At 36.6% G+C, this 27,984-nt stretch overlaps 1 protein-coding gene across 3 annotated transcripts; it reads left to right on the top strand.

Moving 5' to 3' along the window:
- The first annotated feature begins 785 nt into the window (after positions 1-785).
- rabl6a (RAB, member RAS oncogene family-like 6a) lies at positions 786-26,853 on the top strand. Of its 3 annotated transcripts, XR_012365186.1 has the most exons (17): positions 786-1,061; positions 2,119-2,554; positions 3,901-4,035; positions 4,118-4,165; positions 6,764-6,819; positions 7,021-7,112; positions 8,679-8,819; positions 10,948-11,053; positions 12,169-12,272; positions 12,600-12,979; positions 20,444-20,609; positions 20,705-20,896; positions 21,117-21,330; positions 22,539-22,725; positions 23,112-23,170; positions 23,316-23,791; positions 24,285-26,853. XR_012365186.1 is itself a non-coding variant. In XM_055198113.2 (16 exons), exons 2-16 carry the CDS (start codon positions 2,425-2,427, stop codon positions 23,508-23,510), a joined length of 2,202 nt encoding a protein of 733 aa, XP_055054088.2. In that variant the 5' UTR covers positions 786-1,061; positions 2,119-2,424; the 3' UTR covers positions 23,511-26,853. The 3 variants fall into 3 exon arrangements, 2 of the variants coding, with proteins under 2 accessions (XP_055054088.2, XP_073716501.1); XM_055198113.2 differs by having other exon boundaries at positions 6,767-6,819; positions 23,316-26,853; XM_073860400.1 differs by having other exon boundaries at positions 23,316-26,853.
- The last annotated feature ends 1,131 nt before the right edge of the window (positions 26,854-27,984 follow it).

The raw sequence follows: 27,984 nt of genomic DNA, 5'->3' as shown, positions 1-27,984 counted from the left end.
TTAGACTAGTCCTAGACTAAAACATTTTTAAGAGCTGTCCAAACTGACAACAACTTGCACTGACATATCTTTAAATACATCAGTGCCCTTTGTTTTGCCTCAAAATGCACACAGGTAATGTTTTTAGTAAGGCATGTTTGTTAAAACTATTTCCTAATTAAACTAAAGCCTAGTCCTGGATTAAGCTAATCCCTGTCCGGGAAACTGCTCCAAAATCTAAGTAATAGAGCGACTTAAATCTAAAAGGGTGCATCCCAATTCAGGGGCTGCGTCCTTCGAAGGCCGCATTTGACGACCGATGACGCCACTGGGCCGCGATGAAGGCTGTCCCAATTCGAAGGCAACTTCACAAGCAGCCTCCAAATGCGGCCTTCGTTTCCCTTGAAACCAAGGATGGATCATTCACAGCATTGGCTATCCCCAAGATTTAATGTGCGCCTGTAACGTCTGGGTATTTTGAAATAAACATTTAAAACTGTAGCTAAATAATAGTGTATATTTTGCAAATTAAAGGTCACTGTTTTACTATTGTAAATGATGTTTTAGTAATCTGAATTAATACTATTGCTGCAATATAGTGCATGTTGCGTTTCACTTTTGTATATTTTTCTAAGGTTGGTAAATTTTAGCTGGTGGGTAGTTTGTTCTGCAGCATCAATGTGTCATTTTTTTTAATAAAATGAAAAAATATCTGGCTCAATATTTATTTTAAAAAATCGATTTATTTATTTATAAAATATATAAAATTGTTATTTTATAAAGTCTTATTTTAGTTCACTTCGTGGACTTCAGAGGCTGCAGCCTTCAAAGACCAGTCTTGCCTTCATTCGTCACTCCACCGCTAGAGGCGCCACACAGCCGTCAGTACATCATCCTACGGCTAGAGGCGCTGCAGCACAAGCGCGCACCCGACGCGCGCTCCTCTACCTCTCCTCACGGCATTCCACAGCTGATGATGAGAGAGAGGGAGATGCTACGGAAATGTTTTCCCTCACGGGTCTGTGAGCCGCAGCAAACAACAGAATGCAGGTGAAATATCCCACAGGAAGAGCGTGGATCAGGTAACGCGACTAACGAGTCCGTGTTTCACTGTTCATTTGGATTTAAATTCGCTTTAGACGCGAGTGTTTGTAAGGCGCGTGGCCCTCACTGAATGAACGCGCTTGACAATCACACTTCCACGTCAATACCGAGCGATTTCACCCGTGTACAGTAAATATAAAGCTCTGAAGCTGTTGTCCTATGGTTATAGTAAAATTAACTGATTTGCTTTGAGTTTTATTGCATTGGTAGATCAGTTTATGACGGGATAAATACACTGTTTTAGTATAATCTGAAGTGTTGTGTGTTGCATCTCTTCTTCTGTGGTGATAATGTCTTATAATTATATTGGGATTATTATGTGTTAAGGCTCTTTCAGTCGCATGTGTAGAGTTACAACTAAATATAGTTTCTGTTGCTGTGTTATAGTATAGATCTGTCTGTAAGATGTGTTTCTGATCTTTGAACTTTAATTTTAATCTTGTGAAGTGTATTGTATGATGTATGATGATGTTTTTGATGTTACACTAACTTACATTAGTTTTAAGATGCAGTACTAGAAGGACATTTCCATTTCGCCTTTGTTTTTGTATTTTTACTACCATTACAACACTAATGTACATTTTTTTCTACGAAACCTATAAAGAAAAATTATATATAATAAAATATATTATATTGTGTGTAAGAGAACAGGTGTGTTATAGGCACTTTTGCTCAAGCACCGGTTGATTTCTGACCCTGGTAATGTTATACTGTAGTATGTGTATATATAGTGTAATGTTATTTCTGCTACTGTTTGTTACATTATAATGTAAAAATGAATATATAGTAGTTTGCTGCTGAACGCTTTTTAAGTCGTAACATAATACATTACCAATAGATGAAAGTCTATTTATGGTTCTTGCATATAATTTTTGTTTTAAAAATTCTCATTTTCCGAATGATCAAAACAAACACTTTATTCATCAAAAATGACAAGCACCATATATAACTTTACATACGTTTTGGGTATTTCTACATACATAATGTTCACATGGATTTTGGGTTCTCTAAAACAATCACATTTCTGTCCCACAGATGATGGCAGTTCACCAGGATGGCCAGATATCATCACAAAGTGTACAGTAGCTCAAATGACAACATTTTAGGACTGTTAAAGTAAAACGTCAACGTCTGCAAATGGATGTGTCTTCCTCCAGAGCTCAATATATTGAAGACGTCTCCACTTTCGAGCTGCATTTCCAAACAGTACAAATCATATAGATGACGTCAGACTTCAATGTGTCCATTTAGAAAACTGTGAACTTTTGACACATTTCTAACGGTTTAACCAGTATAACCATTAAAAGTCTTGAGTATTCTTGGACTGTTTAAGAGCTCAAGATGTTTACCGCTCTAAAGAAGCTGGTCGGCTCTGAAGCTGTGCAGCTCAGGGATAGAAATATTCCTGCAGGCCTGCAGTCCATGAATCAGAGTCTACAGAGACGCTTCGCCAAGGGCGTACAATACAACAGTAAGAGTTTCACATTTAATCTCATTTATTCTTTGATCATAGCCTTTTACAGTTTCTGCCAAGCACTTTACTGTGTTCACGTTCTTTCTCATACAAGGAGGGAGAAATTGTATTGAATACATCTGTTTGGCTTGCAAAGTTGTTTATTTATAATATTTGCCTTTTATATTGAGTTTTTTGTTGTTGTTGAAATATACATTTGTGAGTACTGCTGCCTCACGATTAGTCGCGACTAATCAGAATGGAGTTTTTGTTTACATGATGTACAAGGGTGTACTGTGTATAATAATTACACACATACACACACACACACACACACACACACACACACACACACACTAACACACATGTATATAATAAAGAAACATTTGCATGTGTATATACATGTTTATATTTATATATAATTATATATGAATATAAATATTTATTATATAAATATATTTTTTTCTTAAAATTATACATGTATGTGTGTGTATTTATATGTACATAGTTGTTGTACACAGTACACACACATATATTATGTAAACAAAAACTTTTATTCTGCAAACGACTAATCGTGAGGCAGCACTATTTCTGAGGTTTTATCTTCATTGACATGTAAAAGTCGTATTTCACATCAAACTAAAAGAAAGAATTCAAAGTCATAGAGGGCATAGGTTTGTGTAAAAAACACATGAAAACAAAGCACTTTGTGATGCATTTTTGTTAAATGTATGAAGAAAGAATAACTACGTTATTTAAATAGTGAGTAAAAATCATTATACCGTGTACATTTAGGGTGGAAATCTGCTTAATAGTACTTAAGATTATGTAAAAATGTTGTCTTAAAATGTGCTTTCTTTTCTTTATGCAGATTGTAAGGTTGTTTGATATAATGTGAAATATGACAAGCGTGTTTTTGGCAGCGTGAGATGGATCTCTCTTAAGATTGTGTTTTGACATGCAATGCTACAGCAGAAAGCCTGTTGGCGGTTCCTCATTGATTTCGCTGTGAATACTCGTCGAGCTGTTTCCGCAGCTCTGTGTTAATAAAAAATGGATGAGTGATACACGATCACCCACCTACTGGCCTATTTTTCCAGTCGCTTCTACTTGTTGGAGGTATCTTTATTTAGACACACCAAGACACCAAGCAATTCATTGGTAATAAAGGCATTTTGGATAGACGCTATGATGAAGAATTATACTGATACAATACAAATAGAGTCTAATCTATCACAGAGTATGTGAGAATCATTATTACATTATTATGATGTTTCCGTGTGATGAGGTGGTTTAATTTTGGAGTCTGTGTAAAAAAAGATTTGTTGCCCAAAATTGCCGTTGTTCTATTTTTTCTGTCTTAGTGAAAATAGTGATCCGTGGAGACAGGAACACAGGAAAAAGTGCCCTTTGGCACCGACTGCAAGGGAAAAAGTTTTTGGAGGAGTACATTCCCACCCAAGAGATTCAGGTTACCAGCATTCACTGGAACTACAAAAGTAAGAAACGTTGCTAATGTGCGGATATGAGAGAACATTATCTGTTGACATTATCTCTCTGAATTTGTGTTTTATCTTTCAGCAACAGATGATGTTGTGAAGGTTGAAGTCTGGGATGTGGTTGATAAAGGTGAGTTTCTATAAAGCACACTTTAATAAAAGTTTGCACACAAATATTTGAGTTTGAATTTACATTTTCTTAATTAAACATGACTTGCTGTACTTGTTTTCTTGGTTTGCAAATACTCTTAAGGGCAAAAGGTTCCTCTCCCAGACGCTGTAGGTGAGAACAGATTGTCCTGCAGTAGTTTATTTAGTAATCGAGTAGTTAAACATTAACTCTGTGTGTTTATGTGTGCTGTGTTCTTGACTTATCTTACTATAAAACTGCTCAGAATAGTTGTACGATCAGTAGCTTGTGCTATTCTTGGACTCTGTGTGCATTTTAGGGCTGGGTATTGGCAAGGGCCTCATGATACGATACGTTTCACGATACATGGGTCATGATACAATGTATCAGGATACAATACAAAACGTTGCATGTTGCGATACATTGCAGTGCTTTTTTTTTTTTATTAAAAATGTAAAAAAGACGGCTGATTTTTTAAAACTTTTTTTTTCAAAGCCAAAGTGCGTCCACACGAAAGCTGCAGGTGTTATTAAATTTACTGCCATTTTTTCACTCACAGCAGTGGTGGAGGAGGTCATTTGACGCACACAGAGGGATTATTAAATGTTTAAAATACCGATAGTAGAGATTGAAATATCGATACACTATCATAGAAAAAGTATCACGATAGTTAGCTGTATCGATATTTTTTGCACAGCTCTAGTGCATTTACATAAAAATCTGATTAATATTTCTCACGTTTATTTTTAATACTCAAATGTATGTATAGAGCTTTGTAAAATATTACATTGTTTCAAAGCAGCTTTACATTAAAATTACGAAATCACGGAAAACAGGAAAAATAGACACAACACATTAAATTAAGTGTGTAAAACAAGACTTAAAGGGGTCATATGATGTTGCTATAAAGAAAATTATTTTGTGTAATTGTTGTAGTGTAATTAGTTAACATGGTTTAAGGTTTAGAAAAATCACACTATTTTCCATGTACAGATTAAAACTAGAGCTGCACGATTAATCGTTAAAAGATCGTGATCTCGATTCGACCCCCCAAACGATCTTAATTCAGCATTTCGACGATTCAGGTAATTATATTTTTAAGGAGGAAAGACACTTTCGTCAGTTCTCTCGACAACACGCAATCACAGCGGCCGCTTTGACGTCTCATTTATTACTGTACAAGCCAGATGTGCTTGTGCTCATGTTCGCTCCAGTGGTACAAAGGATGCTATCGCCGAGAAGTTACTAAAAGAAACAGAAACTAAAGAGAATGAGTGAGGCAGAGCAATGCGCAGGTACGTCCGACAAGAACCTAGACGTTGTTTTAGTACCAAAAAGAGGATCTTATTCCGGATCTTATCCCTTCCGAAAGGGTTTTTAGCACAGGGGGAATCATTGGCTGCGTCCAAATAATCACATTTGCTATCTTTACACTTGACTGCTTAAATTACGTTTTCTTGTATTTGGCCCAAGTGTAGTGGGCGTGAAGATTAAGCGTGCATATAGATTTATTCACCCGATGGACGTTCACGCTGCCAGCGAGAGCATCAAAAAACGCTCGAATGCATTCTCTGGAAATCTCTCAAGCGGAGGTTTCCACCTTCCGATTGGTTGGCGCTGAACCGCATCATAGCTCATTACCATAAAGTAATGTTAATCCATGTCTACTTAAAATGAATATTTTAATTTTTTTCTTTAAATAAAACGAATACATAATAACTCTACAATTAGCATTAACTGAATTTAAAGATTATGTACACTTATCTGAAACTTTCAGAAGCATAATTGTTTGCACCTGTAAAAACTAATGTTAAACTAATGTTCAGGGGTTGTACATCTTTAAAATTAACAAAGTTCTTGAGAATCGTGAGAGAATCGTGATCTTAATTTTAGGCAAAAGAATCGTGATTCTCATTTTATACAGAATCGTGCAGCTCTAAAAGTTAAGCCTTTTTTCTTTTTTCGGATGGTGTGGATGAGCCTTCACTTAAGAATATCTCTTTAACTTTGAGACTAGTCATTCTGACTTTACGGATCTTCTACATGTACAAACATCTTTAAATAATCCAAAGACAAAGGAAAACATGAACTTGCATCATATGAGTCATGAAGCAAATGTAAGACAAGTTAACTGTTTTCAGAGTGATTTTCACAGTTTACTCCGTTGCAAAGCAGCTTTACAGAAGGCATAAAATTTGATAATGCATAAACTCAACATGTATTAAACAAGGACAAATCAAAAATGTAAGAAACCCAAAACTACAATCAAAAACTACAGAAGAAAATTTTCAAATAGAAGTTCAAAATGGCGTCGTGCAAAGTCCTTCCATGGTCGGGCATCATCTTCTACTGGTGTTGGGTTATGTGACATCCTTATGGGATGCTGGAGCCGGTGTAATCCCTGGATAAAAATTTTTATTAGGGTAGCAGAAAAACAATGAAATGTAGCACTTTTATGTCTATTATGGAAAACTAAAATGAAGTTAGTCGGCTCTGATGGGTGTTGGATGAGTAAAAATGCATGACTTTTATATCTCCAGAGTCATTTAATGATGTTCTGCCACACTAATTGTAATGTCCATGTTTGTCAAACTACTGCAGGGAAAGGGAAACGGCGTGGAGAGAATCTGAAACTTGAAAATGAACCTCAAGAGGTATTTACTGCTCATTTAAATTCATTTATATTTTCAATCTTCAGTCTAATGGCCTCACTAGAGCATTCTTTATTTATTCTTTAATTTTTTTTTCGTACTCTAATATGACCCAGACATATGAACATTGCATGCTGAATTGATCATTCAGTAAATGAGAAGTGATTGCTGTGGTTTTGTGGGGATATTTTGCTCTCTGTGCAGTCAGATACAGAGCTGGCTCTTGATGCAGAGTTCCTGGACGTCTACAAGAACTGTAATGGTGTGATCATGATGTTTGACATCACTAAACAGTGGTGAGGATTGTCCTTCTGTTTCTACCATATTCTTTCCAAATCCCACATTCATTCATCTTTCCAATCTTCTGTACCTTTATCACTTCATTTATCATCATTGCTCTCTGTGATACCTCAACCGTCCATGATCTGGATCAAGTGCTAGCAAAACCATGAAACTAAAATCAGCATCTGCATGAAACACTTTATCTTTCTGCTCATTGTTTTTGCTCTTCATTCTGTCAGTCGGTCTTCGCTTTTTGACCCCTACACATTATTTAGGCTGTTTTTTGTAAAACCAGCTTTCTAACCTGCTGCTTTATTCTGTGATTGGTTAACTTTGTCTGCATTAATCTATTGTTTATCTGAAACTTCTCTATAGTCCAAAGTGACCCATCATTATTTTATTTATAAATACATTCAGATTAATTATGTAGAAAGCACTTAAACTGAGCCAAAATAATGTTTCAATGTAATAACAGAAAGCAGGAACATGATGCCAGAGTAACTGGTGATTATAAAATCTGTTACTGCTGTCTGGTGTTCAGTCAAATATCAAAGCTCTGACATTAATAGTACATTAACATTACAAATGCTAAAGCAGCCCAGACTGAAACTACAGATTTGTTTTATGTTGTTTTATATTGAGTAAAATCTGTGAGGTCAGTGTAAACATGGTAAAATGAGAGTACTACCTTGTTATTGGTGGATAAACATGAAGTTGTAAACAAACCCAAGCAGAATCTTTCTTCATTTCTTGTGCTTTATCTCAATGTGTTTTGTTGGTTTTGCTGCAGAGTAAATGTTTTTGTTTGTTATATTTGTTGTTAAGAAATTTCCTCTGAGAAGGGTCTGGGTTTATTTTATTTGGTAACCTGTAGTGACCAAATTGCGAGCCTGGTTAAGACTAAATAGAAGTCGATTTGTCATATCCTTCTGGTTTTTCTTTTACTTCTTGGTAATTTTTTGTTCAGAATCAGATTTGAGAAACTGGGCTAGACAATTAATCAAAATCTTTCACAGTATATTTCCTTTCAATAACAGTGGTATGGTTTTCGTAGCTCATTAGTCCAGGCGTTTTAGGAAAAAGGGTGAACAAATTGCAACAGAATCAAGCTCAGCTGATTTTGTTTCCTCCATATGTTCTGAGTAAGGAAAAAGCCCGGAAAAATCCCATCAGGGGAATGTTCCGAAAAATACCTAAATATATCCTATTCATACGCCTATTCATTATTTTTCCTCACATGAATAGAGTAAAAATAACCTTTAGATATCACCATGAAAATTACTGAGTTAATTACTTATATCAAGACAAACAAAAAATGTATTACAAGTTTTTTAATTGTTTGTTAACATGGACATATGGTGCATAATCTAATTACAGATGTGCTCATTTGCATAAATACCACAACAGATCTAAACACAGCGTTTTTAAAACATTCAGAGATTCAGTCAGTCATTCATTCAAGGTCCACTCCATAACCTGTCGATTCACAATAACCTGTATCTCTTCTGAATAATTCATTTTAAAAGCTTGCACCCTTATTTTAGAGTACTTTAAATAAGTGAAGTATGTCTTTGATGCAGGACATTCAACTACATCCTTCGGGAGCTACCAAAAGTGCCAACACACATCCCAGTTTGTGTACTGGGAAACCAGCGTGACATGGGTGAACACAGAGTTATCTTACCTGATGACATCAAAGACTTTATCAACAGTCTTAACAGGTGAGCCGTGCATTCAACATCTTATAACCTTTAAACCAGGACCTCTCAGTCAAACTCCAGACATCTGCTGACAGCAAACACAGTCCTGCACTGAACTTATACTATTGATTCAGATTAGGAAAGCACTGATACAACATTTCTGTGCTGATACCGATATTCACTTACTTCAAATCTACAGATAACTGTTGGATGGCAATAGTTTAGTTTTATGTTGTGAAATCCTAGAAGTGCAGAGCATACAAACTGGTGTTGTCATTAGGGCTGTGCAAATAAATCACCTGGAATTCTCATGTGTGTAATGGCAGTTCCTTGATTAGTAGTAAATCGCCATCACCTGCTTTCAGATGGAGCAGCATTTACTACACAGAGCCGTATTTCACAGAGAAGAAGGAAAATCGACTCCGATAATCTATGCGTTTTTGTTTGTTGTTTTTTATCGTTTTAGATTTTTAGTATCGATATGCATCGAAATCTCTATAAACACTAGTACAAACTGTAACTTTGTTGTCATTGTAACCCAATTCATATTAATCTCACAGTATGAGTTTTGTTGTGCTTTCGCCCCTTTTTATTTGTCATGATTTAACACAATGTGCGTAACCGGAAAGGAGGCTTTCTCAGATCCATTTGACATCATTTTAAAGATTTGTTAAAAGTTACTCCAATAATGCTTTTGCTGTTTTTTAAAGTTTAACATTTTTATTTATGGCATGCAAGGAATATTATATGTGATGTGTATAAATGAGTCTTAACCTCCTAAGACCTGGATGTCCACATATGTGGACATCACATTGTTTGTTGTTTGCACCATAATACTTAATTATGTGTAACTGGAACCTGTTGTACACAAACGTAGATAATTACACTGCTTTATGTTCAAAGAAAAATATTTGGTTATTATATTGGTTTCTAACCCCAAATAGCTGGAAGAAATCTAAAATGCAAGCCAAACCAAAGGTCAGGTTTTAGGAGGTTAATGCACATGGTCTAATTTTGAGTTACAGGCGAAAGTTGCTCAAATGTGAAGTTTGATAAAAATAAGTACATTAAGTCCTCCTCTAATGGTCCCAATGCTCCAAATAGTAATTAAACATCTAAAATGAAGAGTGCAAAGGGTGCACAAAGGGTGCATACCCATCAAAAGCAAACCACTTTTGCGTCTGATGTTTTGGTTTGGGTTTTAAAACATGCAGAAATTAAAAAATAAAAAGTGCAGGATTTGTTTGATGTTTAAAGCTTTACTAAAAGCGATAAGGCGATGTTACTTCAGCTGACTCACTTTAACTTAATTTTTCTCAAAATTGACTTTGCTGATCCATCGACTTGAAACAGGTGTAGCTCTGTTATTTTTTTGTCAGATTCCAATAAATCATACATCATTTTGAAAATCTTTTAATAGAGGGTTTTCTCGACGCCTCATCAGAACTGAAGTCGCCATATTGGAGGCACTCCGCATCACAACAGAGCACAGACACTAAAGTATATCCCGAACGTCATCAAGGAAAATGGTTAATTATTGCCGTGTTTGAGGTTGTATCATTAGGACAGTTTGAGAAAAACATTTGGAATATTATCGACTTCCAAAAGTTATTAAAAACCAGGGAAAGGAATGCAAGAAATTATAAGGAGGCGCTTGTGGTTGGCAAAGCTCAAGAAAAAGAGTAGTATTGTATTAGAAATATGATTGACGTATATAAAGTATAAAACAAGAATGCTTCTACTTGTTGTGCTTTATTTAATATGTACTTTTTAAAAGTATACTTTTAGTGTTTGCACAAAATGTACTTAAACACAACTCAAATTTGCGCTGCAATGCCTTAATGCCAGTGTGCTTAATTACTCATAACAAATTGTAATGATAATAATATTTTTAATAGTAAATGGTAAAAACAATTATTGCTTTTATTGTTTTACTGTGTGCTTATTTGACTGTAAAGCACTTTGGTAGGACACTGACTATTTTAAATTTGCTATATAAATAAAGCTGACATTGACATATGGGCTCGGACCCTCTATAGAGAATGTAAAATTACAATAAAATAACTCATTGCAACTCAGTTTGCATGGATTGGTGACATATTTCTGTCAGTTATTATAATCAAATTCTCATGATCCTGTCTGATGTCAGACCTCCAGGCTCCTCCCACATCCACTATGCAGAGTCCTCCATGAAGAATGGCTTTGGTCTGAAAAACCTCCATCGCTTCTTCAACATACCCTTTCTTCAGCTGCAGGTCAGAGAAAGATCTTGTCACATATATGCCAGTTTGCATCTGGATCATCTTACGTGTAGTTAGGGGTGGGTGATATGAGCTCAAATTCATATTCAAGGTATTTTCTACTTTCCAGCCTTTATATCACCATTATATTGGCATATGAGAAAAAACATTGTGGAATCACATTATAATAAACCTTAGTTAAATGACTGGCAAAATATGAATTTTTAACCTTAAATAACTAGGAAAGTGTCATTTTGCTGCTGACGACACACAGGCACCCGCAAAATAGAAACCCAATACAGCCATGATTGGGTTTTACCTCTCATTTGCACAACACATCACACAAATTTTATCTGGTTTTGTCCCAAACAACAATACTATCTATTCTAAATAGTGTGGTAGATTACGATTAGTGCATCAAATGATGTCATGCATTTAATAAACCCACAGAAGATTAAGAGTCTGCGTCAATTCTGTTTGAACTGTTTTAGTTTTTTAAAACTTAATTATAATCTTACTTTGTTATAAAGATTGTTTATGTTTGTCTTAAACTCTGACATTAGCTGTGATGTTGTTGTAACTTTATAATCTTCCTTGTGTCTCTCTTGAGACTGCCTGGATGGCATGAATTAATAAGGCAGGTTTAAACTAGATCAGTGTTGTTGACCGCTGTGTCTTATGTGTCACACATCTCATTCTCTTTCTGCTGTTAGTCTACAGTCAGCGGGTTAGAGGATGTGTTTCAGCTGACATTTTATTCACCCTAGTAATGAAATTAACTAACCAGTCCCTCATAGAGTGGTAATAAAACCCAATCGACATGCAGAATTATAAACACTACCTCTGTAGATACGAGTAAACATTGGATGATCTACAGTACTGTGCTGGATGTTATATCACAAACACAGAGTTGCGTGCTCGGTCAACTGCTGTAAACGTGACATCCCGCTGTGATCTGCAGCACCTCACGCTCATCAAACTTTCAGCTTTGTGTCGAGATCGGTTTACTTCTTCATGCTATTATTCTTCATCATAGTCTCTCACTTGTCTGACCCAACAATAGGTCAGCATGACTAAACCCAACGACAAGAAGATAAACTGAATTCAGATCACTGTGTTTGTGTTCACAGAGGGAAACTTTGTTACGACAATTAGAGACAAATCAACTTGACATTGATGCCACACTGGAGGAGCTTAGCGTTCAACAGGAGACAGAAGACCAAAACTATGACATGTGAGTGGACACACAGCTTGACATTAATGCACACGCAGACTTAAAGAAAGCTCATCTGATTTGTACTTGCATTTGTATATTAAGTATAATATAAAATATATTTATACCACGGGGCTGTTGAATGTTTTTTTCTGATTGGTTTAGAAATGTTCCATGGGCGTTGATTATTTTTCAATAACCGCACACCTAACTTTTAAAATGTCTTAAAAATAGGCAGCACAAGCATTAAACTTGTGAAAATCATAAAAATACATAGATGCATGCACATTTTATGTATGCACCAGTTACCAGTGTTACTGAAGTAAAATTTCACTTTTGTATTTGCAGATTTCTTGAAGTGATGGAGACTCGTAAAGCGTATGGCTCTCCAGCGCCCTCTAATGGTCAGAGTCCGTCCTCGGGTTCCCAGTCACCTGTGGTGCTGCCAGGAGCCGCCTCACCCAATAACTCCAGCCCCAGTACTCCACAGGCCCCTCCCACCAGCCAGACCCAATCTGCACCTCCACCTCTTGCATCTATACCCCACCCTGCTGCCCAGACATCAGCCGTTCATCTACCACCGACCCAGACACCATCACAAACCCAAGAGCCTCCTGCCGCTGCACCGATGCCCACTGCAGCTCCAGCAGCACCTCCTGTACAGAAACGAGGATTCATGTCACGTCTGTTTGGATCCTCCACAGCAGAGACCTCACCAGACAAATCAGGTGCATTTCTTAAATTAGAGCAACAGTATTGAGTATTTTTGTAGGCCAACTTGGTTCCCTCGCCAAAAAGCCCATTTATTTTTTCCGTAGACTTTTGGATTATTGCAAAAAATACGCTTTTTGTTTAAACAAAAGTTTTTGACACTTGCATGTTTTGTCCAACAAGATCATCTTTACAGATGAACACAACTTTTTTTAATTTTGAAGTCTAAATGTGTTTACTAAAAATAAAACACTAACCTTAGGCTACAAGCGAACTACACCACTGTCTCTCCACATCAGTGTCATCACCAACAGCTCTTTCACTATTTATAATACATTTAAAAACATGTTCCCCAATAAGAAAATACTCTCTGAATGGGAAATGTGCCCATTAGTCTAGTAGCCAGCCCATAGAGCCCCATTGTGAACCCGGAAATGTTGAGTACACCAAAGTTTTATTGCATGAATGGGAAGTATAGGTCCCCAACATACAGAAACTGCCGGATGCTAATTTGCATATGTTGAGCAATTTGCTTAATTTGCATAATTAGCAATATTAGCTTAATTGTCCATTTTGGTCACATATTTTGCACTTTATGGCCAATTTCTACAATATGTAAGTGGTTTTAAAGGTTTTAGAGGATTCTGATTTCATTTCTGCCACTTTCAGACTTCAAAATGGTAATTCTGTAACAGATTTGGATTAATTTAGACACTTTTTTATTAATTCCGAACAAAATTTTAGGTTATTTTATGGTAAACACTATATTCTCACATTTCAGAATCACAAGAACTCATGCTCTTTGATGTGAATGTTGATAACCTCAATATGTTTACATTTCTTGAGGTCTGGTCATGTTTTTATGCAAATAAGCTGTTGCAGTGAGCTGTTGTATATACAATAAGTATGTTGTGAAGCAAAGGAGCATAGTCTATTTTTAAAGTCGAAATTATCCTTGCTGATATTTTTATATTCTTATATCATATTTATGTTTTCACATTAAGATAAAAGGTTATGAGTTATAATGACAGTTTTGTTCAGTACATTGTGAATTTCTATTCAGATCCATTTTGTGAGTGAATCTGGTGTTCAAAAATTAGTTACCATTATTAAAAAAAAAATTATTCTTCTTTTTTTAAATTCAGACTTCTTGTGATTTGATCAGGAATGGATTAAAAACATTTGATATTCAGTGTTCTTGCTGCTTTCTCAAGTTGTCGTGTAGTATTAATTTAACCATTCGGATCTAGGTTTAAAGGACAAGTTCTGTATTTTACACTTAAAGCCCTGTTTTCAGATTGTTTATGATGAAATAGAACGGTTTTGGCTGAAATTTCGACATATGCGGCTGCCCTGAGAATTTTTGTGTGTTTGTGTTTCACCTCACACCTCTACAATGGGTTTAATGGTGCACTGGAACAATCCTTTCTAAAATGCATTAAACTTTCGTTTACAGAGACGTGAAACTCACCGAGTGGTCAGGGGTGTTCACTGATATGCTCACACAAAAATCGCTGCAAAAGATGCTATTTCACTATTTCATCATAAACAATCTGAAAACAGGGCTTTAAGTGTAAAATACCGAACTTGTCCTTTAAGTACTTTCAAAACAAAGAGAAACGTTTTGATCAAGTCGAAATGTCAGGAAAGAAGTGTCTGTTTGCACCATGCAGTGGCAAAAATAGCGACTTTAAAATATCTTTACAATCAGAGGAACTCTGTAACCTTGGATGGAGCCCGTATAAAATTTACCGAAAGCGCAAAAGGCCCCCAGCAGTGAAAGCACTACCTCCTACAGAACGTAATATGCGCCTTCATGGAAGACGTGCCCACCTACAGGTGCTACTATGAAGATCAGCTGACCAGCCTGATCCACGGGTTGTGGATATCGCCTTGTTTGGATGGGACAAGAAGATGGGTCTAAAGGAAGGAGAGGAACTGCTTCTGCCCACACAGGATTCAAGTCCAGTTGCTCCTCCTGCTTTGTTAGATGTTGTCAGCTGTGCTTTCAAAGCTGTGTTGAAACCTTGTACATCAGCAAAGTGCAGCTGTGTAGCTGCAGGTCTGGGCTCTACCAGTTATTGTTCCTGCAAAGGCAATGATGGTATACTGCAAAATACTTACAAAACACCAAGCACACAAAGAAAGGGATGAAGGATCTGGAGAAGATTATGACACAACAAATGAGAATAGTGAAGATGATGAGGCTGCCTTTTAATTAATTATGAGGCATAGCAGTTTGCCTGAAGGTGGTAGCCAATGTGTGATTTGTGTGGTGCGGAGGTAAGGCCCTCTTGGTTAGCCTTCCGTCTGGCGGGCTGACCCGGGTTGCCCAGACTCAGTTTTAACTCTTCCGTTTGGCGGAGTTTTAACTGGTTCCTCGTTTGATTTTGCGACTTGCGGACCAACCTGGAAAGCACATCTGCCATTCTGGCATGGCCCTAGTGACTTGCGGGGCCTGTCTTATATGGTATGTATATGTTGTATATTTACATGTTTGCCTTGGTGCAGAGGTGAAGCCCTCTTGGTTAGCCTTGCGTTTGGCGAGCTGACCCGGGTTGCCCAGACTCAGTTTTAACTCTTGCATCTGGCGAAGTTTTAGTTTACCCGATTACTATGTATCATACAGTTCCAGTATCCAAGTTATGTCAAATATTCGCATTGCTTTTTCATCCAGAAATGCATAACATTCAGCCAAACAAAGATTCATTGTTTATGCTATTTTGAATCTTCAAAAGTGTCAGGAGGGGATTCAGCCTCACTATACCCTGTAAACAATGAATCAACATTTATAAGTGCACTCATGATTCTGAAATGTTAGATTATTTTATTTACCATAAAATAACCTAAAATTATGACTGAAAGTAATACAAATTTGAATAAATAAATCAAAATTTGTAATAAAATTAGCTCTTTAAAATCTGAAAATGCCAGAAATGAAATCAGCATCATCTAAAACCTCTAAAACCACTCACATAGTGTAGAAATTGGCCATTTAGTGCAAAATATGTGGTCAAAATGGACGATTAAGCTAATATTGCTAATTATGCAAATTATGCAAATTGCTCAACATATGCAAATTAGCATCCGGTAGTTTCTGTATGCTGGGGACCCATACTTCACATTTCTGCAATAAAACTTTGGTGTACTCAACATTTCCGGGTTCACCTAGTTGGCTACTAGACTACATGTTTTGTTATTTTTTGAGATCTTCATGCGTGATGAACTTTAACCTCCTTACACCCAAGTTTTGGTTTGTCTTTGTTCAGATTTCTTCCAGCTATTTTGGGGCTAGTAAGAACTAATAAATATAAAAATCAAATATTTATCTTTGAAAATGAAGCAGTGTAATTGTCCACGTTTGTGTACAACAGGTTCCATTTACACAGAATTAAGTGTTGTGGTGCAAACATAAAAAAATGTCTTAGGAGGTTAAAGTCCCATGTAGAAACCGCCCTTTTAAAGACATGTTAAAGTCACGAGTGAGGGTATTACTGATGTCGTAGAGTAAAACATGAAAATATATTAGGCTGATGTTAGCCCAAGATCTTATATAAGGAGTTAAACCAAAAGCCCATTTAAAAATCCCACTAGCTGGATTTCCATACAACCGTGAAGCGAATCGAAAAATGAGGTTTGTTTTCATCAAGTTGTTCGAGCGAATGACTGTGGTATACCTAATAACCAACAGTAAATAAAACAAGGCATGCTTAGAAAATGTGCATTAAGTTATACATTTACTATCAGTGCAGTTTGTCATTGTCAAACTGAATACTGTGGACAGAAGAAGGAATGCAGAGTTTTTGATGCAGGCACTAACAAAAAAGGGCATTAAGATGACGTCGAGCCTCATATATGATAAAGAAAACATCAGCTGATACAGCTAGATCATCAGTTACGTGGGTTTAATGTTTACCATGTCAGAATTTATTCAGCAAATGCATATCCATCTCCCATTGTTCACATTTACTTTTAACGCACAAGCCAAAAACCACCTCAAGCGAGCTTAAAAACTTTTTGCGAATTAAGGGATTTTTATTAGAAATTTGGCGTTTCCATCACCCGTTTCTTATGCGATATTTCAAAATGTGCATAAAATCAGTGTGATGGAAACCCAGCTATTGCTAAAATGTTAATTCGCTTCTGGGTTTTCCATACATAAACAGTCACATCATCCCTGTGATGCTCTATAATAAGAAAAGTGTGACAGCTACAGTATGATATACTGCTACTAATAAAAATACACAGGACCCAAAAACTATTTCCAGTATTAGATGAACTGAAACGTAGCTGTAGTCTAAAGTTAGTACAGTTATTTCTACAGTTTCTTGATGTTTATAGTAATTATAAAATAATCTGTTTTTGGTGTGAGCTCAGCAGATCTAATGAGCTGTTTTGGGTTTGAACCACAGATTTACATCAGTATTACAAATAGAGAAGATGGCTGTCATGAGAAGTCTTCTCCATTAAGATCTGCTTGAAATAAAATACTGTTCGATGTAACCAGTGAGATTAAATACGACATGTTAAATGTGTTATAGAAAAATTGGTTTATTAATTTTTTAATGTTTCTAATGTTGCTCTTGGCTGGTCATGTAATTCAACAGTTATAGGATGAAACCTCACAAGGGTTGAAACACAAACTATATCAATATTGTGCTCTCGACTACAAGCCTTAATGTCTGGAGAGATTGACATGCATAATATGCTTTTTCTTTGTAGGTTTGCCAATGTGTGTGTGTGTGTGTGTGTGTACTGTTTATTGAGGGACTACATGGATTGTGGTATATAGTGAATACTAAAGAGCCATTATCAGATAAGACCGGTCTGCCATTGCTAAGCCATTACTGAGACCAGTGAAGTGAGAAACACACGAGCAGCTCTGCACCAATGCATCTGTTGCTGCATTGCAGATCCAGGGGGATGCTGCAGATCACACCCATTAAAACGCATCACATACCACATATAAGCTTCGTTTCCATTACAGATTTGAGCAAAACTTTAGCGTTGTTTTCTAAATGTTGACTAGAATACTATTGTGAAGGCAGGGTATCTGATTTTGAAAGGGTATCACAATCCCACCCTCCATTCAAATCGCCATCCAAAGCCACGCCTCCTCAAAAACACATGAACACGCACAGACAAGTGAGAAAACTTTGCAGTTCAAAGTGAATAACAAATATAAACTTCTGTTTTAAATCAGAATTAGTTACAGCACATTTTCAGTTGTGTAGACGTGTAATTTTGCAAACATGATAGCATCAAACTAGAATATCTGAACGCGCTGATGACGTATGGTGTCTGCGTGAACGGGGCATGCACAACACGTTCACAGAAGAGGAGCAAAAATTGCATGCGTCCAATTATTACATTCGGTTCGAGTTCAATGATTGAACATATTTTGTCCTGCGTCTTTCACAGATGACGCATATTAATAAAAATACATTTAAACAACTTAAAATAGTGACTGCTATCAGGACGTGAGGAGACTTTTAACCAACTAAAAATTTATCAAATCAGATACCCTGCCTTTAACCGATGTTATGCAACTAAAATGCAATTTTTGCTTTCGCTATAAGTAATTTATCATGTCGACTGATGTTGGTTGGTTTACTAATATTACATCCACCGCACTATTATAACCAAAGGAGACATAGGAGTATTATTCAATTTTATTTATATAGCGCTTTTCACAATAAGTAATCGTTTCAAAGCAGCTTTACATTAATTGAAGCAGGGGAAACACAGAAAAATCGATAGACAATCTAAGTAGCAAAATACAGTGGCTAAGATTAAACTGAATATGTAACGTATAGAAGGGGTGCTAGGTTAAGCCAAAGTCGACTGACTCCCAGGGGTGGGAAGAACCCTAGGAGAAAACCCCAATGGGACAAGTCCTAGGAAGAGAAAACCCTTGGAAGATATATCTATATAAATATATGTAACGGATAAACAGATTAGACGGGTTCAGCCGGTGGTCGTTGGGCAGGCATCACATTTGAAAGACGGTCAGTAGATCAGTGACGTGTTGACCTTCGGCCGGAACTCATTGGGATCGAGGACGAGACGGGGAGATAGAGAAAAAAATCCTATTAGCATAGGGCTGTTTGTATGTTATGCAAGTGTCACACAGTGTTGTGTTCTAAAATATGCTCGGTTCCAGACAGGCTAGCTATTGCTGAATAAGTATATTACCCAGACGAGTTATGTGAATGCTTTGTTCCATGCAGGTTAACTATTGCGAGATAAGTACATTTACTAGACTAATTATGTGAATGCTTTGTTAAAGAAAAAAGTCTTATTAGGGCTGGGTATTGGCAAGGGCCTCACGATACAATACGTATCACGATACATGGACATGATGACAATATGATACAATATGATACAATACGTTGCGCTTTGCAATACATTGCAATACTTTTTCTTTTCTTTTTTCTTTTTTTTCTTAAAGCCTAAGTGCGTCAACATGTTGGCTTTGAAAGCTGCAGGTGTTTTTACATTTTCTGCCGTTTTCTCACTCCCGTTAACTTATGAGACACTGGCCTAACGGTCGTATATGACAGGCAAAGGACAGCGACAACTACAGCGGCAGAGGAGGTCGTTTGATGCACACAGAGGGATTAGATTTTTTAAAAATACAGATAGTAGAGATTGAAATATCAATACACTATTGTGGAAAAATGTATCACAATAGTTAGCTGTATTGATATTTTTGCACAGCCCTACTTATCATCCAAACATTAATGCGAAAACGTATAGCTGTTCTATGGAGATAATAGTAGATTATTTTAAATCAAAAAAGCGTAGGAGTGTTATCCAAACATTATTGGCAAGAAAAGCTTTTTATACTTGGGAGCAGACATGTGTTAAAGTGTTTCTAGGAGGTTTTAGTTCATCTTCAAATAATAATAATGTGAATTGCTCGCATCAGGTGACCTTAAAATGCAAATTGTTGTTCTAACATACACCTTCTGGTGCTACTTGGACATGTCATCAGTGGAAAAACCTGGAGTCGACAGGTGTTTCGAGTCTTTAATTAACAGTCTTTTAACCCGGGTTGACCCTGCCAGGGGTGTCCAGTCCCCGGCCTGTGTCCAAGTGCCGTACATCTCCTTATACGAAAATAAAATCTTTCATTGCAGTTTTGCGATATACACCTTTTTCAAATTGCCTGAAAAACACCTCATGCAAGGGTTAAAACGTTTTAATGATACATGGGAGTTTGGCTGTATTTTCAATTCGAGCTCTAGAGACATGGTACAGCATCAGGGGGGTCGTGTGGTCATTCATAGGCTTCAAATATAAATAATTTGCAAAAAAGTCCTCCCTTGTTTTTGTCTTTACTTCTGATTTCACAAACGTACAGTTCCAGTAGGTTCTTTATGTTCTTGCCCCAATCTGATACTCTCTGGTATTACTGTAAACATCAATAAAAATCATTTTGTCTGCTAATGCATATTGAACTCTCTTATCTTCATCAGATACTTTAGGTTCTGATGGCCCAAAGCCTTCTGGAAATGTTCAAAGCGTGGATGATTTTGTGCCGGATGTCAGCTTGCAGCGAAGCTTTCTGGAAGATGGTGGAACATCAGCGGTTAAATCAAAGAGCAAACCTACAGGATCTGCTCCAATCCTGGATAGTGACAGGTGTGTTTAGTATTGCATTAGCAGCCGTTTTAATCTTTTCTTATGAAAACCTATTTTTGTTTCATCTTTGTTTTAATTTCTTTCATGTTCTTCAGTGATGGAGAAGGACGGGGAAATCCTTTGGTTTCAGGTTTCCAGGATGATTTAGATCCAGATGACCGAGCACCGTGTCAACCTGCTGTTAAAGCGGCTGTCCCGAGCATCGGTGTCACCCTCACAAGTGATGAAGAGGAGGAAGATTCATCTCTACCGTCAGCTGCCCACAACATCACACTGAACACAAAGAGGTGAGAACCGCCTGCTCTCTTACTATTAATAAAAAGACAAACTTGCTGAGACCTGACTAGAAGTTTTATGATTATGATTTGATAATCACTGATTTTTTACTTGATAATATTGTTATCTCTTCCCTTGTGTTTGCTCACTGTAAAAAGATAGATGAATAAGCAGCTGATTCGGGATCAGGAAGTGATTTATACATGAATGAAATGTTCAATTCTCTCTCAGATCTTTAGTGAACTCAGTCAGAGAGCAGCAAACCTGGTCAAAAGCAGCAGAGAGATCCCAAAACATGAGACCTGCGCTGCGGCCACTCGGTCAGAAGATAGGGGGCGCTGACTCTGATTCAGATCATGAGGCTCCTGGCGCTAAGCAGATGCTGTCATTTGTCATGGATGACCCAGACTTTGAAAGCGAAGATATTTTACCCAAAATCAAGAAGGTAGAGATTCATTTATATGGAAATGTCACGAGGTGAAACTGACCTTGTTTACTTTTTCATGCATGTTTATTAGAGAGACAATACTGTGTGACATTTAACTCATTAGCACAGAAAACTACTATATTGTGCTGAATATAAGACAACATTTTTTTTATGGACCACCTCTCAATAAACAATGTTGTATTCAAGCTCTAGACTATTACAGTGCCAAATGCACGTAAACATATTAACCTGGACTGAAGCAACCGAGTTAATGAAATATTAATAGGCTATGTGTTTATATGGGAATTAACGGGAATAAACTGGGAATTTGAAAAAAAATGCAGTGTTTCCAATAACAGGGAACTTAAATGTAGTTTAAAAAATATAGCAGCATAATTTTGTTTAACACAAGAAGATATAATGCACTTTCAGTTGAATTTCTACCCTCCTTTAATCTTGCACACAAAATAATGTCAAAATGTCCATCTTTGCATGTAGTCATGTAAATTACATAAATGTGTTTAAAACTTCCTTGTGCTACGTGTAAGCTAGTGTACAACAACATTATACCTTCGTAATACACTTAAATGTTTTCTAAGTCAGTGTATAATTAAAAAAGTATCCAAAAACCACCCAAAGTTTGGTCACATTACTATTTTAAATGTTTTTTTAAAAAAAGTCTTATATTCTCATCAAACCTGAATGGCTTTTTTGATCAAATAAATCCACAGTTTGATGAGCGTAAGTATCAGGATTCTTCAAAATTTGTATGACTTTGCATGCATGTCTGATTATGACCAAACTAAATGTTTATTAATGTTTGTAAATTATAGAGTTTATATACATTTCCAAATAATTCACATACAATCCTGATAAGTTTCCAATTTGGAATGTTACCAAAATTCCCAGATTAAGTTCCCATGGAAAGTTTCTGGAAATTTACCACTCCTTTTGCAACACTAATTGTTATTAAATCCAGATTTGAAATGAATGTGGAGAACCAAACCGGTCCCATTTGACTTATAAAAGTCCAAATGTAAAGCATTTTCTTTATAAAAGCCAAGAATTGGTCTTTGAAGGGGGGGGGGGGGTCATTTTCTAATCAGGGTTTATATAATCATATATTCAGGATATTTGTCCCTCATTTTTTAAAAACAAGAAGTATACGTGTTGTCAGCTTGTATTTTTATTTAAAGCTACATTTTGCGGTCTCTGTTTTTTCATAGGAGGCTTTTCCAGCACCAGATGATGAACTTGATGGATCTGATGATGGTTTTGTGTTAACTGGACTTTCAGAGCCGCACAAACCGGCTGGTTCCTCCTTCAAAGGTCTCAACAGTGACATTGATCTCTTTGGTCTGGGGTTTGAAGATTCGACGCCTAAGAGCAAAGACAGCAGTGAAGACCCAGATGGTAACCACACCGAGATTATCTGTGTATTATACTGATGTTCACTGATTCAAATCATTATATATCTATTATTACTTTATTTGAGTAGATTGACTTGCTCTTAGGGATAGTAGCAGTACACGATATGTCAACACATCTCAAGAATAAAGAGCCGAAACGTGACGGGGTTTGTGGAGATGATCCTCGTAAAGTTTTTCTTTCCTCCAGTCTGGCATTGGCATGTGTTGACCAGTGAAAAGGCAGATTTAGTTGCGCTCTTTAACCGCGCTGTTGATTTTAAACTGACCCGGCTCTTTTCACACACACCTGACAGATCTCACACATTCCTACCTGTCCATCATATCTCTCTCCAAACAGTAAAGACTTTATAACCGTCATCTGTTTTCCAGAGAACGAGAGCAGACACTCCACCAAAGACAAGAAGAAGAAGAAAAAGAAAAGCAAAGAGGTACGATATCAATGTGTATTGAGAGATTGATGTGTCTGTAACATTTGGCCATATTGAATAGATTTAAAAGCTCATATCCATCAACCACTAGTACATTTCACTTTAAAGTATGTGTCAAAACCACCTTTATGTGAAATGTCTCTAGGAGGATGAAAAAAGCAGCAAGAAACGACACAAACACAAGAAAAAGGAAAAAGAAGAGTCTGGAACAGGGGATGAGAAAGAAAAGAAGAAGAAGAAATCAAAGAGCAAGAAATCAGGAACTGTGGATGATCTGGAGGCGTTCCTCGCCGGGGACGGGCCGGTAAACAGTGAGGGCGGAGACTATGAAGAACTCTAGAACTTCAACTAACCAATCAGGGTTTGACATCATCACTGGCTGTGTGACATCATCAGGTCCATTCATACATAGCACTTTTGTTTTGCAGTGCCTAACCTTGGCAGCGTTTTTGTTCTTCCAGCATCACAGCTTTAGGTTGGGATTTGGTGGTTCACCTCACACCGTCTCCGTTGACCTAAAACTAAAGATCTGTTTGTTATGAAGAGATAGATTTCATCTGCTGCTCCAGAGTTATTACCTGAAACAAACAGAAACTGAGCTCTTTCACAAGACTTAATGAGGTTTGAGAAAGTTTAGCTTTAGTTTAGTGTGTCTATATGTGTGTTGTGTGATTGCATGCACGGATGATTGGATGTCTTTCAAATGTCTAAAGTGGATATTCACACAAATCTTCCACATCCGGCCTTATTCATCAAACACAAGCTGAAGGATTATTTTTATTATAAAGGCATTCTTCTGAAAGTGAGCTAATAACCAATAATTTACCCACAAAAAGAGTTTATTATTAGTGTGTGTGTTTGAATAATATCTGAGTTTTGTTCAATCATTGGCAGATGAATGCTTTTATGTGTTTTATGAATCAGAGTCACATGATGCTTAATGTCTCTGAAGTCCTTTAGGCTGTCAAATCAGTCAATACTTTACATAACTAGATTCAATTATTGTCTAATAATACCAATCAGAACGAAAGCCTTTCGACTAACCAAGTCATACATGATGTCATACCTCATTTCACACTAAAAACATTTTAAACAATGTTTCTGATTTTGACAGAATTGGTCAATATGTGGATTTCTGTAGCTATGTGTAGATGTGTCGTGTGAAGTGTTTTAGATGTGGACCATCAGCTAATCTTCCTCCTTCATCATCATCATCAATGAACTCCAGGTAATTTACAAATGAAAGTGCTGTTAACCTGATGGCTGTTTTAAACTCTTTTCATTCAGTAACACTGCACTATAGCCGACCTAAACAACAAAACATAAACTATAGCTGTACATTTGTAAAACATGTGATTGTGAAAATAGCATCATATTTTGACCAAACACATTTCTACTATGTAATATCTTGAAAGATATTTTGGCCTCACATCTATTGATGAATGAAACGATAAAGACAAATGATTGTTTCCTCTTAATGAGACTCGTTTGTGTAACACATTTATGTGTAATAATGTTCAGAAAGAGTTTGATTCTGCTGATTCTGTTTCATAAATGAGAATCTGTGTTTACTAACTAGGATTACAAATGGTGAAAAGTTTTCGGTAAATTTCCCGGAGACCTTTCGTGGGAACTTAATCTGGGGAATTTTGGAAATATTCCAGATTGGAAATTTAACGGAAATTATTTGGAAATGAATATAAACTCTATTATATACAAACATAAATGAACATTTAGTTTGGTCATAAGCAGACATGCATGCAAGGTAATAAAAGAATCCTAATACTTAAGCTCATCAAGCGCTTTATTTATTTGATCAAAAATCCTTCAGAAATCCTTCTTATATAAATTTAATCTGAAACATTTTTTATCAAATAAATGCAGCCTTGATGAGCATGAGCAAGACACTTCTTTCAAAAACATAAAAAATACTAAGGTGTCCAAACTTATGTTTGTCTTATCAGTGGTATAATGTTGTTGTACACTAGCTTACACACAGCACAAGGGCGTTTTAAATTTATTTATGTAATTTACATGAATACATGCAAAGATGAACATTTTGACATTATTTTGTGTGCAGAATTTAAGAAATGATCTGTTTGTGTTATGGATGAATGCAAGTACATGCAGGGGGTGTGGCCTCAATGTTCCTTCAGTAAGCAGTGTTCTGTGTGTATGTGACTGAGGGATGAGCAGGGGAGAAATTCAAATGACCATTACCATATGTTCCCAATAATTCCCATATGTTCCCATTAATTCCCATATGTTCCCGTTAATTCCCATATGTTCCTGTTAATTCCCATATGTTCTCGTTAATTACTGTATATTTCCGTTATTTCCATATGTTCCCGTTAATTCCTGTATATTTCCATTAATTCCTGTATATTTCCGTTAATTCCCATATGTTCCCGTTAATTCCTGTATATTTCCGTTAATTCCCATATGTTCCCGTTAATTCTTGTATATTTCTGTTAATTCCCATATGTTCCCTTTGATTCCTGTATATTTCCGTTAATTCCTGTATATATGTTCCTGTTAATTCCTGTATATTTCCGTTAATTCCCATATGTTCCCGTTAATTCTTATATATTTCTGTTAATCCCCATATATTACCATTAATTCCCATGGAAAGTTTCCAGCCTTGAAAATTCCTGGAATTTTGCAACCCTACTTATGACTGTACCTTTTAAGATTTTAAGCAGTTTTCACATGTTGAATAACCAAATCTTTTGGGTTTCAGTCTTTTGTTTTTGTCACCTTCATCTTACTCTAGCATTGTCCTTTAACACTGTAAGTTCTCTTATAAATGATGTGAATCTGAGATGTTTTGTTTGATGAAGTGCACGCATTATTACTTTCTGCCTCCAAAAAAAGACTTGTTTTAAAGGGTACTGTAATTCTGGCATCATGGATAACCCTTAAACTTCTGATAGTTTTGCCCCCATGTGTTGATTGATTGGCTCACAGCTTTCCCTCTGATGCTGTACACCTTCACCCTGACAACTGTGAATGTTTATATCTGCCATCCCAGAATCCTCCAAGTGTGTTTGATTCCTAAGGAACTGAGCCGATTCAGTCCTGTGGGACATTAAAGACCTGCAGATGCCCAATGATTCCCGTGTGTCTTCATCGACCATCACGTGCGTCTGTGCAAATCAAGCATGCTGTCAGCCCCACGCGTGACACTGAGAGCATGAAATACATCTCGCTGTCACTATGGAAACACACGGCTGGGAGAATCGTCTCCACACGCTCACTGTGATGATCACAATCTCCAGGATGAACGACTACACTGTTGACTACACTCAACCCAAACCAGCGTAAAGATCACCACCTTGAACTCTTCCTCTTATACTCTTCCTCACGTACCGTTAACTCTAAATGGCCCTTGATTTATCTTCATTTTATCTTTGTTTAAGAAAGAGAGACTGGCACTGATGCTGGATCTGAACATACATCAGCGTTACACCGCATTTACTTTTATGAACCTCATCTGACATCCTAAAAATATGTGGATGAGCTACTTTTAAACCTTATATCAGTTTGGTTTTATTTATCCCAAAGCCTTTGTTTATGTAACCTTTTTATGGTTGCCTTTTCATTTTTTTGTCACCTGTTTCCCTACCCGCTGTCTTTATTTTGATTTGTGTTTCAATTGTATAATAAATGCAAGAAAAATTTGACCATGCTGCTTTTTGTGTTTGTCTCTTGTACAAACTGTGTTTTCTTAAACGTTTAAGAGTTTGCTTTATCTGAAGGCAGTGTTTTATGTTTCTTTAGGATCTCCTTGAGATCTGTTTGTGACCACTGGAGGGAGCAGTAGGCAATTACAGCTTTAATGTCTTCATTGCAGATGTGTTGTGATGCTGGGGATCGGTGTAGATTGAGTTTTATTGTTTGGGTCATAAAGGTGCATGATCCTGTACTTATATTACTGTAATAATGTCTGTTTATGAGTCAGAAAGGTTGTGCAAACGTGTGTGTGTGTCTATAGACATGAGTGGGTTGTTGTGTAGGTTGTGCAGGCAGATGGTTGTGTCAGATTTGTCACTGTGTCTTGATTGGCCGTATTGGCCAACACATTGGTGACTCACTGCACCTCCATGACAACCAACACAACCCCATCAAGACCCTGAAAATAACTCATCACACACTTCGTTCATGATCAAAATACAAAGAAAATGTGTTTCAACTAGTATTAAAATAGCTATGTTGAATTTCAGATAGACATCAGATTGACTCATTCAAAAGCAACTGAGGCCTCCATACATCGTGTCTGTCCACTACAGACCGTATAAACATTATCATTTTCCTGTAAAGCTGCTTTCTTTGAGAAAGTGTTACATTGAACAATTTAAATTGATAAACATTTTCTTTGTTCTGCTGTTGATGTGTTCACATATTTATACACCGTAAATACTTTACCTACATGTATTTACACTTACCCTTCAATGTGCATACACTTGTGCATCTCCTTTTGTAATTTAGTACTTTGTACCTGTAATTTCTGTCTCCTATTTTTCATATTTTTAGGCTGCTAGATGTTTTTAGGCTGCTAGGTGCTGTTTTAATGAATATTATCAGGTCTATGATAATATAAATAAAACAAACTTGTCTTGATAATAATCATTTACTGCTGTTTGTGTGAAGAGCCAAAGAGAATGAGCTGAAGTTTTAAAGTCACATAACTAAAATACTCTAAAGTATCATATTAAAGGGGACACATCATGAAAATCTGACTTCATGTTTAAGTGCTATAATTGGGTCCCCAGTGCTTCTATCAACTTAGAAAATGTGAATAAGATCAACCCAGT

The sequence above is a fragment of the Misgurnus anguillicaudatus genome, chromosome 22 (assembly GCF_027580225.2).
Source record: "Misgurnus anguillicaudatus chromosome 22, ASM2758022v2, whole genome shotgun sequence".
In the NCBI taxonomy this organism is placed as follows: domain Eukaryota; kingdom Metazoa; phylum Chordata; class Actinopteri; order Cypriniformes; family Cobitidae; genus Misgurnus; species Misgurnus anguillicaudatus.
This window is presented reverse-complemented; position numbering and strand designations above follow the sequence as displayed.